Genomic DNA, 15,680 nt, shown 5'->3' with positions numbered 1-15,680 from the left:
GTATTGAGAAATTTATCGGTTTCTATACTGCCTGAACCACCATACTCGAACTAGCGCTCGTAGGTATTAGCTTCAGTGTACCCTGTAACAATTCTTATTATTATTTTAATTCAATTTGTTACAAACCTTACAGGGGCGCTCTCAGTACTTTATTAACGACGGTATTGTCTTCATATGATTTGTGATGATGATGCAGGTCTTTGCATTGTTTTCAGAAGTGAGTTCACTGTAGTTCTCAGATATCTCCTCTTGGTCTCTTGATAGTGGTGCCGCTCTTCCCCTGGGAGCATGCTCAGAAGCAGGGCTAATGGGGTTGGAATGCTAGAACACTTGTGTATCATGCTTCGGGTGCATGTGTCAACCGTTTTTGATGCAATATATGAAGAACTGTCCATAGATGCATGAAATTTGTGTATAATTTCAAGCCACTCTATAATCTATTGTGACAAATATAATGTCATAAGATGTTCATTTATGTATTTCATATTACTTAATCTTAATTAAATTATAATCATTGATCTGTTCATTCGAAAGTCATTCATGTTTCGTTATTGCATAAATAAGGTAAAATTTCAAGCTTGAAATATAGTGCATTTTTGTGATCGGAGGCATATATTCTGCAGAAGATCCAATTCATTTAATGTGTCTTGTTCTTTCTTAGCCACTAGTTGGCACATACCAGTAAAAACAAGTTATGTACACTAAGCATCTTGATGGGTTAAACAACCTTCGATTGTCAGAGCTAATCCGGAATCCTTATTACAACATGGCTATTATTACCTAGCACGCAGTTTGGGGGTATTAAACCATTCACAATCAATTCATTTAAGTTTGCATGCGAGCGCGCTTGCCTAGGTTCGTGGGGCATGCGCAACATTTGAGCAAGACACTTCATAAATTTTAGTGCAAAGGCCGGGAAAAAAAATTGCGAGTGAACTAAAATTTTCAGTGTAGTGTGTGTCACGTACCATGTGTTTTTTCTTTTTACCAGAACGTGCAGGGCAGCATGACTGCTGAGGCTGCAATGACCAACTTCCGCCAATATATAGAGTCCATCAAAGCCCGCACTGAGGATCCCCTGGTGTACTTTGCCTTGCCCTATGTTCAGAAACCAAGACAGTTTCCTGTGTTCAAGCCGATTTTCGAGGCAAGTGCCACGTACTGACTTCTTATCCTTTTCTGTACATTATGGTGAAGTTATCATTATAATTAGCGTTTTCATTTGACAACACAGCACTGGAGGAGCAACAGATCACAGTCATGCTGAAAATTGAAGGGAATGTTGGAAGTGATGTGTTGATAATAATCAGATACATTGTGGGAGACTACAAAGGGTTTACGTGTTGCTTTGCAGTGTACCTTGTTGTCCAGAGGGATTAGAGCAGGTGTGTTCAGTCTAGCAGAAGTGCTCTGTTAAAAAGTGGGCTGTGACTTTTCAGGGTCAGACAAAGTTTCTGTTGCATATTTTTTTTTTTGAAATGAGTCCTACCGATTTTCTCTTGTGGCGGTAGGGTTAAGAAAGGGATAGCTGACAACCACCTATTCTGTATTCTTTTCCTTCATGTTGTTGACTAATACGCCTTTGCTCGACCAGTTGCTAGCATCCTCGTGAGCTCGTATAACTTGTTTCCCGTGTAGAGTTTCCTATAAATGCACTAGAGGGAACTCTGGCGCTAGTGTCTACGGGGGCTGCAATGCATTGCAAGCATGGTCATTATGGGTAGTACAGGTATTGTGTAATCTTTGTACTTGTGTCTCCGTTTGGGGTCGCGTCGCTTGAAGCTGTTTTGTCACGAAACAACAATCTGCAAATGTTCAGCAGTTGCGCTTCATCACCCCAATCCTTCAGGTTTACCTTTTCGAATCGGGTCGCAAAGTTTAAAAGGTTTCATTTTTTTCTTGAAAACAAAACTGAAACAAAGCAATAAGCGAAGCCACAAGTGCGATTCCCCGCTTGCAAGTATGAAGACTAGGCAAATCTGTGTACTACTTATCATTTCATGGTTGCTGAATGATCGCTGTGCCAGAGTCCCCTTTAGTTAATTTTAAGAAACTCTTTGGTATGCCAAACTAAAGCAAATTTTTGTTCAATGAAAAATCTTTCTAATCTGAGAAATTCCAACGGATATCCTTGTGGCTTCATCCTACAAACAGGTGGTTGTCAGTTATTGCTTTCTGTTAGAAAAAAAAAAGGAATGCAAAGAATAAGGGCTTGTCCTGTGTTCTCATTTTCTTGTCGTTCGTTTAGTAACTTACTGTTTCATAAAAAACTCTTTCAGTGTTTCAATTTTTTCGTGTGAGTTTAGCTGGTGATCAGTTTGTGCCGTTGTAAGCTAACATTTCTTAATATTTTCTTCTTTCTGGTATCTTCTGGCAGGAGAGCTGGGTGGACGAGCTCAAGAGCCGGCTAAAGAAGTTTGTGCAAGAGTCTCTGTCGATGCATTACCAGCAACGAGCAAAGCCGCGCCTTATGGACCTCTACGTATCCTTCGTTTTATTTTAGAACAGAGTAGTGCACTGGCTCCGCATTTATTAGTGCAGTTGGGTGTCTTTCAACATTTTTTCTTGCATAGTGAAACCGGTGACGTCAATTGTTCCTTTTTTTTAATTGACCATTTTTAAAGCTACCACGTTCAACACCACATCAGATTGGTCGCCAGCACAAGTAAAATGCTACAGCAGGTACGTCGTACCTCTCATGAATGTTCTTTTCACTCATACTACTTTAACTATGACAACGTACCAAAAATTGCAACACACACGGGCGCTAACCTGCATTGTTCAGACACATGTTTATAATGGCAACCACATGCTGATGCCACTCTGCTTTGGCAAATTATGACGCTCTAAAGTGACAACTAGTCAGCATACAAGAGAGAAAGCATCAGTTATGTGCAAAACTGAAAATTTGTACGTACATAAAATTCATCTGGTGCTATCATGTGCTGCACTTAAGAAGGAAATATTCTATATTCGACAAACCAATGAATGGCACACTCATACACTTGTGATTATCCTTGGCTATTATTGCTGATTATATTATGTCTCATGTTGTTTGGTCGGCACTTGCGCAGAACGCTACGCATTTTTGAAATTCAGGCGTACCTAGACAAGTTCAGCAATGCGCTGCCAAATCACTCTGTAAAACACCCCGGACAATATACGAATGCTCCCTGAGGCTGTCATTCAGTCAGTTTATCTCACAAAGGGTCGAAATAATTTTAAGTAGCTGATAGAATAACTTTCTGAGTTATATAAGGTTCAAGTAACAAGCTATTTTTATATGTATTCTGTATGACAATCTGTGATGTTATCAGCATTTTGACTCAATACCTTGAGGCATTGTAATCAACTTCGTTTTCTGTAGCATGAGTTAAGAGGGAAGTTAGAGTAGAAAGGAATTAGCTCAAACTGCAGTAGGAACCACACATTTTCATTTTAAATATCAGGCATTTCGAATGGTCTTATAGTGTAAAGAATAATTGTTGAAGATGTTGTTGTGAGTTATACTAAGTGACAGAGGTACAGAAAGACTTTATTTCTCTTCATCTTCGAAGGTGTGTTAAATGAAGAGACACATTACAGAACAAAAAAATACAGGCCACATGTTGTCTGGTTTATTTTTCTTGCTACATAGCTCCCAAAGAGATGAAGTAGATGAGTCCTTCACAACTGAAGATGCAACAGGCTCCATGAAAATGCACATTCAGGGTATCAGCCAGGAATGCATGATTTAAAGGCGTCGATCGAGTCATCTGCAAACGGAATTGTAGCCAGGCAGGAGTTGACGGTGTACCACTAAAGCTATAATTAGCTCGATTGAATTAGTTTACTTAACAATCATTAAGTAGTCTTCCATTGATTCGTGCCAAGCAGGACTACAGCAGTTGGTTTTATTTGTCTTTGGTTGAGTTCAAGTAGTTTTGCTAAGAAGCATGGAACCAAACCCCTGGACTTCTTAACGCAACCAAATGAAAATCCAGGTTAACTTAGGCAACATTTTGTGAATTGAAGCTAAGTATACTGCTTATACACTTGCTAATTTGCATTTCAACAATGTTTTGTACCCATGAGCCTAGACCAGTGCACTGTGCTTGCATTGTGATGTGTGCTATAATATGAATAATATGTCAATGTCCTTGACTACAATTCGATTAGTATTGCAGTGATGTGGAACTGAATGGTAAGACATCATCATTAATGCTTTTCTGATTTAATCTCTGATGAGATATATGCTTAATAAGCTATGTATACATTGGTAAACAAATGTTTTGGCACACCCTAATTAGATTGTATGATTACTAGAGAACAGATTATAGGCAATGCCTATTTTGTTTCTTGTGTTTTTGTCGTGCCACTTTGATATATGGGCATAAATTAGATCTTAAGGAGGACTTTTAGAGTGTCTAGTGTCTTTATAGGGCCTATAAATGCCTATTTTTTTCAATTTTGCACCTGAATTCCTATGAATGCTTATTTTTGAAATCGTTGCAGATGAGCTCTATTTAACCTCAAATATTGCTTTCGAGTACAGTTGGATACCAGTATTCATGTTACCAGCCAAAACTGAGATTTTGGAACCCTATGGCTTTGAACCTATACTCCATCTCAGAAGTTCCTTTCAGCGCTGCTAGGGGTATGAGGCCCGTTAGCCAATAGGAAGGCCGATTAGCCTCTACACATGTATTCATCTGCCTCTCTACACATGTATTCATGTATTCATCTGTTTCTGTTCCTGCTCTAAACAATCAAACCTGGTGATGCACCCTTCAAGGTCTTCATAGACAGAAGAGAAATCGGCCCTGTCTGATTAGACCTGGTTGATGCGAGGCTAAAAGACCCTTCTGGCCTATTAGTGGTCTGGCTATTTTGTTGCTGGGCTGCCATTCTCAGCCATGCCGAAAATAAAAAGACCCACGAGTGTGTTTATTCGACGGTGGATGCCTAAATCACCTTGATCAATAAAAGGACAGACCATGCTCTGCAAACCCTGTGGGAAAAAAATTGGGTGGCTATGCTAAACCATTGGCGCCTGTTTATCATCATAAACTAAAGCATTTATTTTTGCTTTCCTGTCATAGACACAGGTCCAGCACATATTTCTTCGAAAATTTGAATTTTTGTAAAAACTTATTGTGCCTATATTTGAGATTTCGGGGGCCCAAACCATGTTTTGGCTGCCTAGTTATGGTGCCTAAAACCTAATTTTTAGTGTCTATAAATCTGGCCTCTAGTGATCACATACAACAAACCCTTTTCTTAAGTTGTGGGAAGTAGCAATCTATCTTCAAGTAATGCTGAGAAGTTTCTATTTTTGCAATAGTATGGTAGATTATGAGTGCATAAAATCGTAATCTTGTGCAAAAATTATTGTGCTTGCCTAAAACAAAGGTATTTTTAATGCGTGTGCACATGTGCACATTTGTGCATGACTCCATACAACGAGCATTATTGTAACAGTCACAAAACAGGATCAAACATTTCAGCAGAGTTTTGACTTATGTTTTATGCTAATAGCAAGCCTCATTCGATAATCGCTCGCTTGTAAGTAAGAATACTACGCTCAATAACACCTGGATACCAAGTGAGCAATAATGTGGGATCCGTAAGTGCAGGCTTTTTTTTCTAAATAAAGTGAACGCAGTTTTAAATTTTCAGATTGGTTATTACTGCAGTTGAGGGTAAATCTACTGTACACTTTCTTGCAGACATGCGTGAAGACTTTAGACGGTGTGAGCAGAGATTAAAACAATGTGAGGAGCAGCGGGAAGTTCTGGACAAACAAATGTGCAAACTACAAGTATGTACCTTTTTGATAATCTGTGACTTTCAGTGCAATTTTAACTATGAACCTTTCTCTTTTGAATTTTTAAATATAAATGATAATTGCCACAATATTGGTACGTTGAGGCACATTTTACTATTGTTCCCTTCACATATGAGCAACATGAGCTTCGAAATTTATAAACATTGCTGCTCTTTTCCAATTACATTACCTATTCATTAGCCATTAGTACCCACAGTGTCCTGCATTAATTAGACTTGTTTGGGAGGCGACAGTGGTCAAATTTCTTGTGTCCTGTTCTTTTCCTTGCAGTGTACTAATGTCAAGAAGCATTCTCACAATGGCTGAATGTGGATGCTCTTGAATTTGTGACTTTTTTGTTTGGTTGGTGGTAACTGCTTTCAGGACACTGATAAAGGCTAAGTCACATTGACAACAATGTGTCACGCTTTTGAAATTTTCGAGCACAGCTTCTAGGGGCCTGTTGCTGCGTTGAGTGGGATCACCACTGTCAGCGTAACTGACAGAGTGAACGAGAGCAAAAGAGAACAAAAGAGAGACTGCCCCAAACAGTTTTCCATCACGAGAGCCAGCTAGCCGCTGTGTCGGCGTTTGCCATTGCCTTGTGCCTGCTCGCACTTTTTGTGATGGCGTAGCGGATGCCTCTCGCACACGGGCACGAGAAAGTGAGTTGGCCTGCAAGGCTTGGAAGAAGAGGGGCATTGGTCGAAGGAACGCTGTGTGGTGAACACCGTAGTGAACAGAGGGAATCAAGTTTGTAGTGAACGAAATTCATAATTGACAAACTGCCGCGACTTAGCCACAGTGTTTTGGTACCTCGCACACCTCTTTTCATTTAGGTTGCCAACACATCGTTCTTGGTTTTGCATGTGGCACAAAGGCCACTTTTTGATTTCTGAGTGAGACGCAAGCATCTAATGAATGCAGAAGCCCCTTCCTTTTTCGTTGAAACAAGCATACTTCTATTGTTATTGTTAATAATAATAATAATAATAATAATAATATTATTATTATTATTATTATTATTATTATTATTATTATTATTATTATTATTATTATTATTATTATTATTATTATTATTATTATTATTATTATTATTATTATTATTATTATTATTATTATTATTAGCATATTATTCCTATGAACTGCTGGCCCCTGCACTTCAGTTATCTCTCTCACTCTTTTGTTTTTGCAGGAGGACTACAAAACACTTGTATCTGTGACAACGGAATTGATCACTGCCCTGGAAGCAACTGTCAGGGGAGATCTGGTAATCTAATTTTCACTGCCTCATTGCTTCCTTCGAGCAGATTGTTGCAACATCAGAAGCATAGGGTAAAAAAAAAAAGCACTTATCGAGAAGAACAGCAACCAGGTCAGTCTTTTAAAAAAAGATGTGAGAGACTTCTTCATTTCTGATCTTTTTTTAAATGCCAACTTATGATCTTATCTTCTCCAGTTCCCCGCACTATAGACAAAGCAATATATGAAGGTGTGGCATCCGTATCTCTATATTTTTGTTCTCTATATTTGTAAACATGCAGCCTTAGATGATAAAATCGTAGCATTGGCTGACATAGTAACTTTTAACACTGGATAGGGGTGTGACTAAATGTAGACAACCATGTGTGCAAACATCTTTGTAGTGGTAGGATTGTGGTGAAGGCAGAAATATTGTCATCATTGCTTTCTTAGCAACTTCTCATCAGTTCCTGTTTTAGAGTTTATTCAGCAAGCCTTGCACGCCCGAGTAAATGCAGTTTGTGTGTAAATATAAAGGACAAGGTGTACTAAAAAGAAAGAAAAGCTTTGAAATTGTTTAGAAGGTTAAGAAGGGGGGAGGGGTGGTCAGTTACTTCAGGATAGGTAGGAAGATGGGCTAAGGTGTTCCATCATTTGCTTGGATTAAAAAGAAAGAAAAGCTTTGAAATTGTTTAGAAGGTTAATAAGGTGGGAGGGGTGGTCAGTTACTTCAGGATAGGTAGGAAGATGGGCTAAAGTGTTCCCATCATTTGCTTGGATCAAGTCTTCAGCTTTTCTCGTTCCTTCGAAAATCATTCTCTGATGGCAGCATCACTTCTTTTGCATCAGGTTAACTTGGAGAACGTACTGCTCTCGTGCGGGCAGCGATTTCCTGAGCTAGTGAAGCTGCAGACACCTCTTACGTCACGTGGGTCGACTTGTGACGGCACCCAGGTGTTTGTCCTCAGAAGTGGACTTCACACTAGACGCACCAGGTTCGTGACGGTGTAAGCAAACAAAAAAAAAACACAGGTTGTTTAGCTTTCTTATTTATTGAAAGCAGTGAAGGTCATTTTTTAAAGGTCTTGTTTTTATGCGTAGCGACAAAATAAGTGTAGTAAATGTTGGACAACTTGCAGAAAGCATGACTCCTGAAAGCACAAACAACGGAGAACTGCAGGATTTTCGTCTTCACTTTGATTCATCATTAGTGCTTTTTTTTTACATGCAGTGTAGCGCACATTTACACATTGTGCTATAGAAGGCGTATAAATAGAAATAAGGTGCCTCAGACAGGCTGAATAAGGTTTCGATGTTTGGACTTATCTTTCACCAAAGGCACCTTCTCATTCTTGGCATCATTGGTGTGATAGCTTTAAAAAAATTTATGTAGTTTCTGATGTCACCCCTTATGGCATCACTATTGATACCTGTTATCTGAAAAGGAAACTGGGAAAAAATTGAGCACAGCCATTTCCCATGCTCATTTCCTTCTAGTTTCTTCCTTTGTGGTGTCATGATGCAAGGCGCCCTGACAAAGATAAGCACTTGCTGCAACGTTGGGTTCAGCTGCACTCCTTGTTGAACGATTTTTTTTCGACACCAAAGATAATTTTGAGGCATCACAGAATTATACAGCTTGTTTCATTGCCTCGGTGCTTTAACTTGTTGTGAGGACTGATGTAGCAGTGCAGCAGACGACTGAACATGACCACTTTCCGGGTCATGCCGTCACTACTCTTAGCATAACTTGGAAAAAAAGATGGAAACTGGCTGTAGAAAAGCAGTTTCATTGAAGTGCTCGGTGTATCTTGAGGCTAGTGTTAGTGCTTATTTTTGTATTGTTTTCAAGTCTGGAATCATAATTTAAGACTGAAATGTGTAGTAGTAGTAAAGAAATTGTGTCAATGCTCCTTTAATCTTCACAAGAGAGAAAGAAAATACTTTATTTTATCTTTATACAGCGAGTAGGTGGGAAGTGGCTCTGTGCGAGCCACCCCTCGCAAACAATAGGTGGGCTCCTCATTGCAGAAGCCCGCTGGCGTCCAGCGCGACTCGAGCTCGGTTGACCAGGGCCTTCTGGCTCGCCAGGTCGGAACAGTCGAGCAGGGCTGCCTCCCAGTTCTCCCGAGTGGGGTTCGGTCTTGGGGTGAGGCGAGAAGTTGACTGACATGCCCACAACATGTGGAAGCTGTCCGAGGACTTCTCCACACAGTGCGGGCATTTTCCTGGTACAGGCAGGATCGAGATATTTAAAAACTGCCGGGCACAGCAGTGCTTTGGTGTATTCTTTAAGTCGTGAGTAGAAAACCGCTACGATCATCGAAGCTGTAAAAGTGTACCACACTCTAAACAATATGGTACGTACCGTGCACAATGTCTAAAGAGCGAACAAGAACATGTTATGCAGGTGTGGAAGGATAAGCTTTTGAAGCCTTACAACTGACAAATCTATGTGACAATTCTAAGGAATGCTTAGGTTTGTCTTCTTGTAGTTGTGCATAGAAGGGTGTGAAAAAAAATCTGTGCAGGCTAGACTTCACCAAGATCAAGCAAGACCTGTCAGAAGCGAGTGCCAGCACGCGGGCTCTTCTATTGCAGGCACTTCGATGGGTATGTGTGCTTTCTTGTATGCAATCTTTCTCTCCGGCAGCCACTGCTACACTTGTCCCCTCACAAAGTTGTACCCTTTTTTTATTTGCATAGTATAATAAAAGCTTATGAAAAATTTTCTTCAGTCAGTAAGTACGATAGACTGCCAAGACGAAGATTGACGGGTTTTTATATCCTGAAATGTGAGACAGACTTTGCCACAGCAAGGTTTGGCATTATGCTCTAACTCCTCGGGTGGTACGTTCTAATAGTGTGCTGGTGTGACTAAAAAGAGAGTTTGTAATATGCAGGTGCAACTTACACCAGCAAAAGAAGGTGAACGCTGAACCCTCCATGCTTTGTTTTGCTCCATAATTACTAAAATCTGAGAAAATAGCTTGAAATTTGTGATTTCATATCCGTACACCTGTGCTGAGGTTCTGATGCGAAACTTCTTTTTAGTAGATGCTTTATCTTTGTGATCCCTTCTGGAACTCAACGTCATTGTGTGAAATTAGTGAACGTAGAGTTTTGATATATTTTCTTTCATATTGAGTTAATAAATCACTTTTCATTACTCTTACAACTGTCTGTGTGTGTCTTTTTTTTTTTTGCTTGCTACCAGTGCACGAAAATGGCAAGACCAATGTGTATGTACATAAACCTATAAAAATATTTAGTCAATATATGTCTCACAAAGGATAACATGAGTGAGTGATTGATTCATTCATTCATTGATTTATTCATTCACTGATGTCATTATTTTAAGGAGGCATACCTGGGCTTCCACATCGTCTGTTTTTTGTCTCTTAGAAATTGACCAAGGCCTCTTCAGTTGAGGAGAGAGACTGCGTCCTGCTCGCATATATTGACAATGACCTGTTGGGCTTCATCGAAAGGTCACCCGACTACTGCGTAAGCAAATTCTTTACTCGGAAAAATGTCATCACTGTGCACTGTCAGAACTGGTTGTCACTGGTTGTAACCCTATTGCTGGTTTGCTACTTTCCTCATGACAGAACTTTCGAAATGGCACTGAGTTCTTAAAGCTTAGTAGACCAACACCTTAGTATCAGGTCAAATATTCTTGTGTTATAGACTGTACTTGATAGTTTCTCAATTTAAAATTATAAATTTTTTTTCTTGGGCTGTTCATACGTTCACGATGTTGTATGTCTTCATTGTTTGTTGACCAAGCGATCTGTTATCAAATAACTAAAAGGACATGTCTTGCTTTAAGTATTTACCTTTCTCCCTATCTCGTTCCAGAACCGTATCTTGCACATAACCAAATCACCAAATTCGGGGTTGCAGCAGAGCTTTGTGAGGTTCTTGAATACATTGGCTGCCTTTCGATTAGGTGAAGTACTGCTTTTGGTCTTTAGCAGAATAGCAACTGTCTGCACCTGTTGTCTTAATTATGCTGCCTTCATTTCCATTGCTTACCGTATATACTCGTGTAAGGGCCGCCCTCGTGTAAGGGCCGCACCCCAACTTTGAAAGCGGATATTTCGAAAAAAAAAAAAACAAAAGTTCAAAATGTCCCGCCAGAAAAGTGTAGTTAGTTCATTTACAGCCAGATGGCGCTGCACGCTTTTCCGCTTTTATTCTACTTCTGCCGACGCGCCGACCACGCTGTTGACAGCGCGCCGCCATATTTGCCTTGTGCGGCCTCTTTGTTGGCATCGTTCCTAGCATCGTGTCGATACGTTGGCAGCGCGACTTCAGATCGGTGTCGTCGGTGTCACTTTGTTGGTTGTAGTGAACCCTGCAGAAGCCAGCGCACGTGACGGACGATGGGCCGGCATCTGAGATCATTCACTGCAGCATTTAAGCTGCAAGTGATTGACTATGCCGAGGAGCACGGGAAGCGGGAAGCTGGACGAAAGTACGACGTCGATGAGAAGCGCGTGCGTTACTGGATGAATCAGAAAGATGCCCTCGCCGCTACTAACAGGAGCCGAAAGGCGTTTCGCGGGAAAAAGTGCAAGTACCCGCAACTCGAAAGCGAGCTCGTCAACTACGTCGTCGACACACGAAGGGACGGCTACGCCGTATCGACTGACATGATACGCGTCAAAGCCCTCAGCATCGCTCGCCACATGGAAATACCCCCGGCACAATTCAAGGCAAGTCGGGGCTGGGCTACGCGGTTTATGAACCGTAACCAGCTTTCTATTCGGCGCCGAACGACAATTTGCCAAAAACTGCCGCGCGAGTACGAAGACCACGTCATTAAGTTTCATCGCTTCGTGAATGCTCTCAGGAGGGAGCATGAATACGACCTGTCCCAAATTGGGAATGCGGACCAGACACCTGTGTGGTTCGATGCACCGGAAAGCACCACAGTGGATTTAAAAGGTGCGAAAAGTGTGTCTGTGCGCACGACTGGTGCAGAACGCCAAAGGTGCACTGTGATGTTGTGCATCACGGCAGACGGCAGGAGGCTTCCGCCGTACGTCGTATTTAAAAGGAAGACTCTCCCAAAAGAGAAGTTCCCTCAGGGAATCGTCGTACGTGCGCAAGAGAAGGGCTGGATGTCCGAGGAACTGGTCGTTGACTGGATTAAAACCGTCTGGGCAAACAGACCTGGAGGGCTGTTACAACGGAAAGCCCTCCTTGTTTTGGACAGCTTTAGGGGCCACTTGACCGACCGCGTCAAGAACCGAGTTGCCGCAACTCGTACGGACTTGGCCGTCATTCCCGGTGGCCTGACGAGTGTGCTGCAGCCGCTCGACGTATGCGTCAACAGACCATTCAAAGTGGAATTTCGCCGATGTTACTCTGAATGGATGGCTGGAGGCGTCCACGAGAAGACCCCTACAGGACGGCTGAAGCGGGCGTCGCTCCAACAGGTGTGTGAATGGATTTTGAATGCGTGGCGTGCCATGTCAGTAGAAGTAGTTGCTAAAAGCTTCAAGGTAACGGGAATTTCGAACTCCATGAACGGCACCGAAGATGACCGTCTCTGGGAAGACGCGGACGCCGAGGCGAGCTCCTCCGAGAACGAGGACAGCGAAATGGAATCCGAATAAAAACATTTCTGGCATGTCATTTGTGACTCTTGCACTCTGCTACTGTTGCATAAACAGTACAGACCTTTGGCCTGTACTGCCTGTACTAAATCGGCCTGATTCGTGTAAGGGCCGCACCTAGCAAAATTTTCGAAAAAAAAGTGCGGCCCTTACACGAGTATATACGGTAATCACTCGACGTAAAGGGAAAGTGGGGTTAGACAGAATACCACAGCGAATATGAATTTAGTGGCCCACTGGAAATGTGGAATAGGTGTTAAGCGAAAGGAAATCCCAGTCCAGGGCAACAGAATCCAATAATATGTTTTGAAGATACCTAAAGAAGGTCAGGGATATTTCCAGACATACAATGGGGAAGGCTGACACAGCAAGGGCAGGGTTGTTACTGAAGCATTAGAAAAGCCTTTCATACTGTTATAGGCATTTATATAGGACAGTGTTAATGATTACTTTCTACTTCTGTGGTCTCACCAAAAAAAAAGTGTTAGGTTTCACTGCTTTTAAAGCTCTGATGCTGCTTATTTTCTTTCCTTCCTTTCTTCCTGATGCTGCTTTTGTATTGGTGAGTTAATTTTTATTCTTTCATGCACAGGACGTAGTTACTTGGCCAAGAATCTCCAGCTTGTTGCGGTGCTTACAGACACGCTTGTGTTCGACCGAGTGACGGACCCCAGAACTCTGGACATGATACTGGGAGTACTGCAGAAACTGAGTCTGAGGTAACAGGCTCCTGAGGCAGGCAGTTTTTTTCTCCATTTTTGTTTTCATTTAGCTCGTTATTTTGACACTGCAACTAAAGTTACAAATAACATTTTATATATTTTTCTTATACGTATTCATTATTTGTTAATATCATTGTGACTAACAAAAATTGGGCTCTTCAGTTTCCCGTCTTGTTGGTTTATTGCGAGGCAGATTTGTAATATTCTGGGCAAATTTAACAGATCCCAATGTTGTGTAGCATTGAATCATAATTTAGGGGTTGAATGGGCCATGAACTGGCATTCGGGCTTGATGAGAAAACACATCACACTGATGGCAAACACTACTATGAACCTCTCAGCCAAATCTTGCAGCCGTGCGGGATAAGGAGAGTTTGGAAGCACAGAGGGGAGTTGCCATTTTCTCACACGCTCCCTTTTCATACAGAGGCGTGTGCTCACTCTCTTCGGAACTGTTGTTGTCTGCTGTTTGATTTCGAACAGCAGATAGCTTGCTATTGGCCAGTAGCCAACGTAGAACAAGGGCGATGTTTGAATTGGATGCACCTCTTGCCACGGATTGCTTCTCTGTGCCAGCGCAGGGCTCCATATTTTTCTAAAATTACAGTGAGCCACACTCATGAACGGGAATCACATTGGGAGAGAGCGACAGCACTTCATCATGCACTCAAGGTTTTGACGCACACTGATGCGACTTCTTTCTCCCACACCACCCCTCCCTGTGTCGCTTTCAGCGTGAATTTTATGATGAGAGAAGAGAGAAAGCACTTGAAATGTGAACCAAATTTGAAATTACCCTAACTCCACTTGTTCTTGACAGATTCTTGTGGCATTCGATTGGTGAGCCAGTACACTGAGGTCATTTGATGACTACTTGGACGAGTGGTTCATGACCCCTTTAAGGGCGCACTTTGTAAAAATGTGTCCACATTTAGTTACTGACTCTATATTTTACAGACGGCAGCAGAAGGACATCATGATCAGCCACGGCATTTTGGAGTGGGTGGTGCGCACCTTGCAAGAAAGCCAGGAGGTCGGAATGTCGGAATATGGCCTCGAGTATATCACCGCACTGTTTATGAACTTGTGCCTGCAGAAATCAGGCAGGTTTCGATCTCGGTGGTTTTATTAAATAGTTTTTATCTACTCTGCATGCTTCATTGGCACTTTACTCATGTGAAGATGATGGTGTTTCAGTCTGCTTTACACAACAATGTGTTGGAATGTGGGTATACGAAGAAAAAACAGAAAAAGAGATGACTTGTAAGTGTGAGTCGCAGCTAGATGACTCGTTAGGCGATGTACTCTCTTGGTATGCTCTCACCTGAGTGATGTGACCAAATTGTGTCTGCTCCGAAACCATTTAGAACTTGTATCTTTCTGACTTCTATTGCTTTTTTTAGTGTGCCTGCATTGGCAAAGAACTGCTATTGTCTGTAGTCCTAACATTTGGGAGAAAGACTTCACTGAGCCGCGTAAACTAGCATTTATTGAAATACAAATTTAGTCACAGGATCGGCATCGGTGTGAATGTACGGATGGATTGGTGCATCTGGCTGCTCAGCTCGCTGGAATCATTCTGGTGTTCTAGCACACAAGTGCGGTTTCACACTGTGCCAAGTAAACCAGAGCAATGTTAATGTCATGAGGATTATATTGCCTTCCATACTGAGCAAAGTACAAGATCCAGCGTATGGGATTCAGCAGTCCTCATTACTGCTTCGTTAGTACGTATGAAATTTTGGTTGCATGTAAAGCTAAAAAAACTTAATGATAGTTCTCTGTAGAAGGTGAATATTTGCCCGCATGCTACATATATATCCTGTGACTAAATATGAACACAGAAATTCACATTGGCTTGAAGCCTCATGTGGCGTGCTCCTGCTTTACTGGAGTACTTCGTCTTCAAGTGCCTAAACTCATAGATACGCTTAGGTGAAAACAATTAGGTGGCATCATTTACTTTGACATGGCATTTTCATTTTTTTAGTAAGACCCGTGTTTTTATTCAGACTATTGATCACTTCACATGTAGTCCTTTACTTGTATTAACTACTATAATAAACTGCAGTTAAATGCCAACTCCGGCGATTTTTTCACCATGTCAGGATAATGGTGCTTTTATGTTGCTTAGACACTCTTCTCATGCACCCGATAACTTAAATGCTCAAAAAATTTGAAAATAATGTTTAATTACCAAAATATCGCAATATCGAAACCGAAACCCAATCGAGTGCACTTCTACGTCTGACATAAAGATCTACCTCACGCTGCTGGAACCTG

At 41.5% G+C, this 15,680-nt stretch overlaps 1 protein-coding gene across 3 annotated transcripts in view; it reads left to right on the top strand.

The window, feature by feature from the left end:
- LOC119161839 (lisH domain-containing protein ARMC9) overlaps window positions 1–15,680 on the top strand; it is a 46,701-nt gene that overhangs the window by 17,921 nt on the left and 13,100 nt on the right. For all 3 annotated transcript variants that reach the window (XM_075889265.1, XM_075889263.1, XM_075889264.1), the window contains exons 5-15: window positions 992–1,147; window positions 2,378–2,482; window positions 4,159–4,183; window positions 5,709–5,800; window positions 7,002–7,076; window positions 7,898–8,043; window positions 9,580–9,661; window positions 10,454–10,555; window positions 10,910–11,000; window positions 13,268–13,394; window positions 14,355–14,500. In XM_075889265.1, coding sequence (XP_075745380.1) covers window positions 992–1,147; window positions 2,378–2,482; window positions 4,159–4,183; window positions 5,709–5,800; window positions 7,002–7,076; window positions 7,898–8,043; window positions 9,580–9,661; window positions 10,454–10,555; window positions 10,910–11,000; window positions 13,268–13,394; window positions 14,355–14,500 — 1,147 coding nt within the window. The remainder of the gene's footprint in view (window positions 1–991; window positions 1,148–2,377; window positions 2,483–4,158; window positions 4,184–5,708; window positions 5,801–7,001; window positions 7,077–7,897; window positions 8,044–9,579; window positions 9,662–10,453; window positions 10,556–10,909; window positions 11,001–13,267; window positions 13,395–14,354; window positions 14,501–15,680) is intronic.

Source organism: Rhipicephalus microplus, chromosome 3, assembly GCF_043290135.1.
Source record: "Rhipicephalus microplus isolate Deutch F79 chromosome 3, USDA_Rmic, whole genome shotgun sequence".
In the NCBI taxonomy this organism is placed as follows: Eukaryota; Metazoa; Arthropoda; class Arachnida; order Ixodida; family Ixodidae; genus Rhipicephalus; species Rhipicephalus microplus.
The sequence above is the reverse complement of the archived record's forward strand: the minus strand, read 5'-3'. Positions and strand labels throughout refer to the sequence as shown.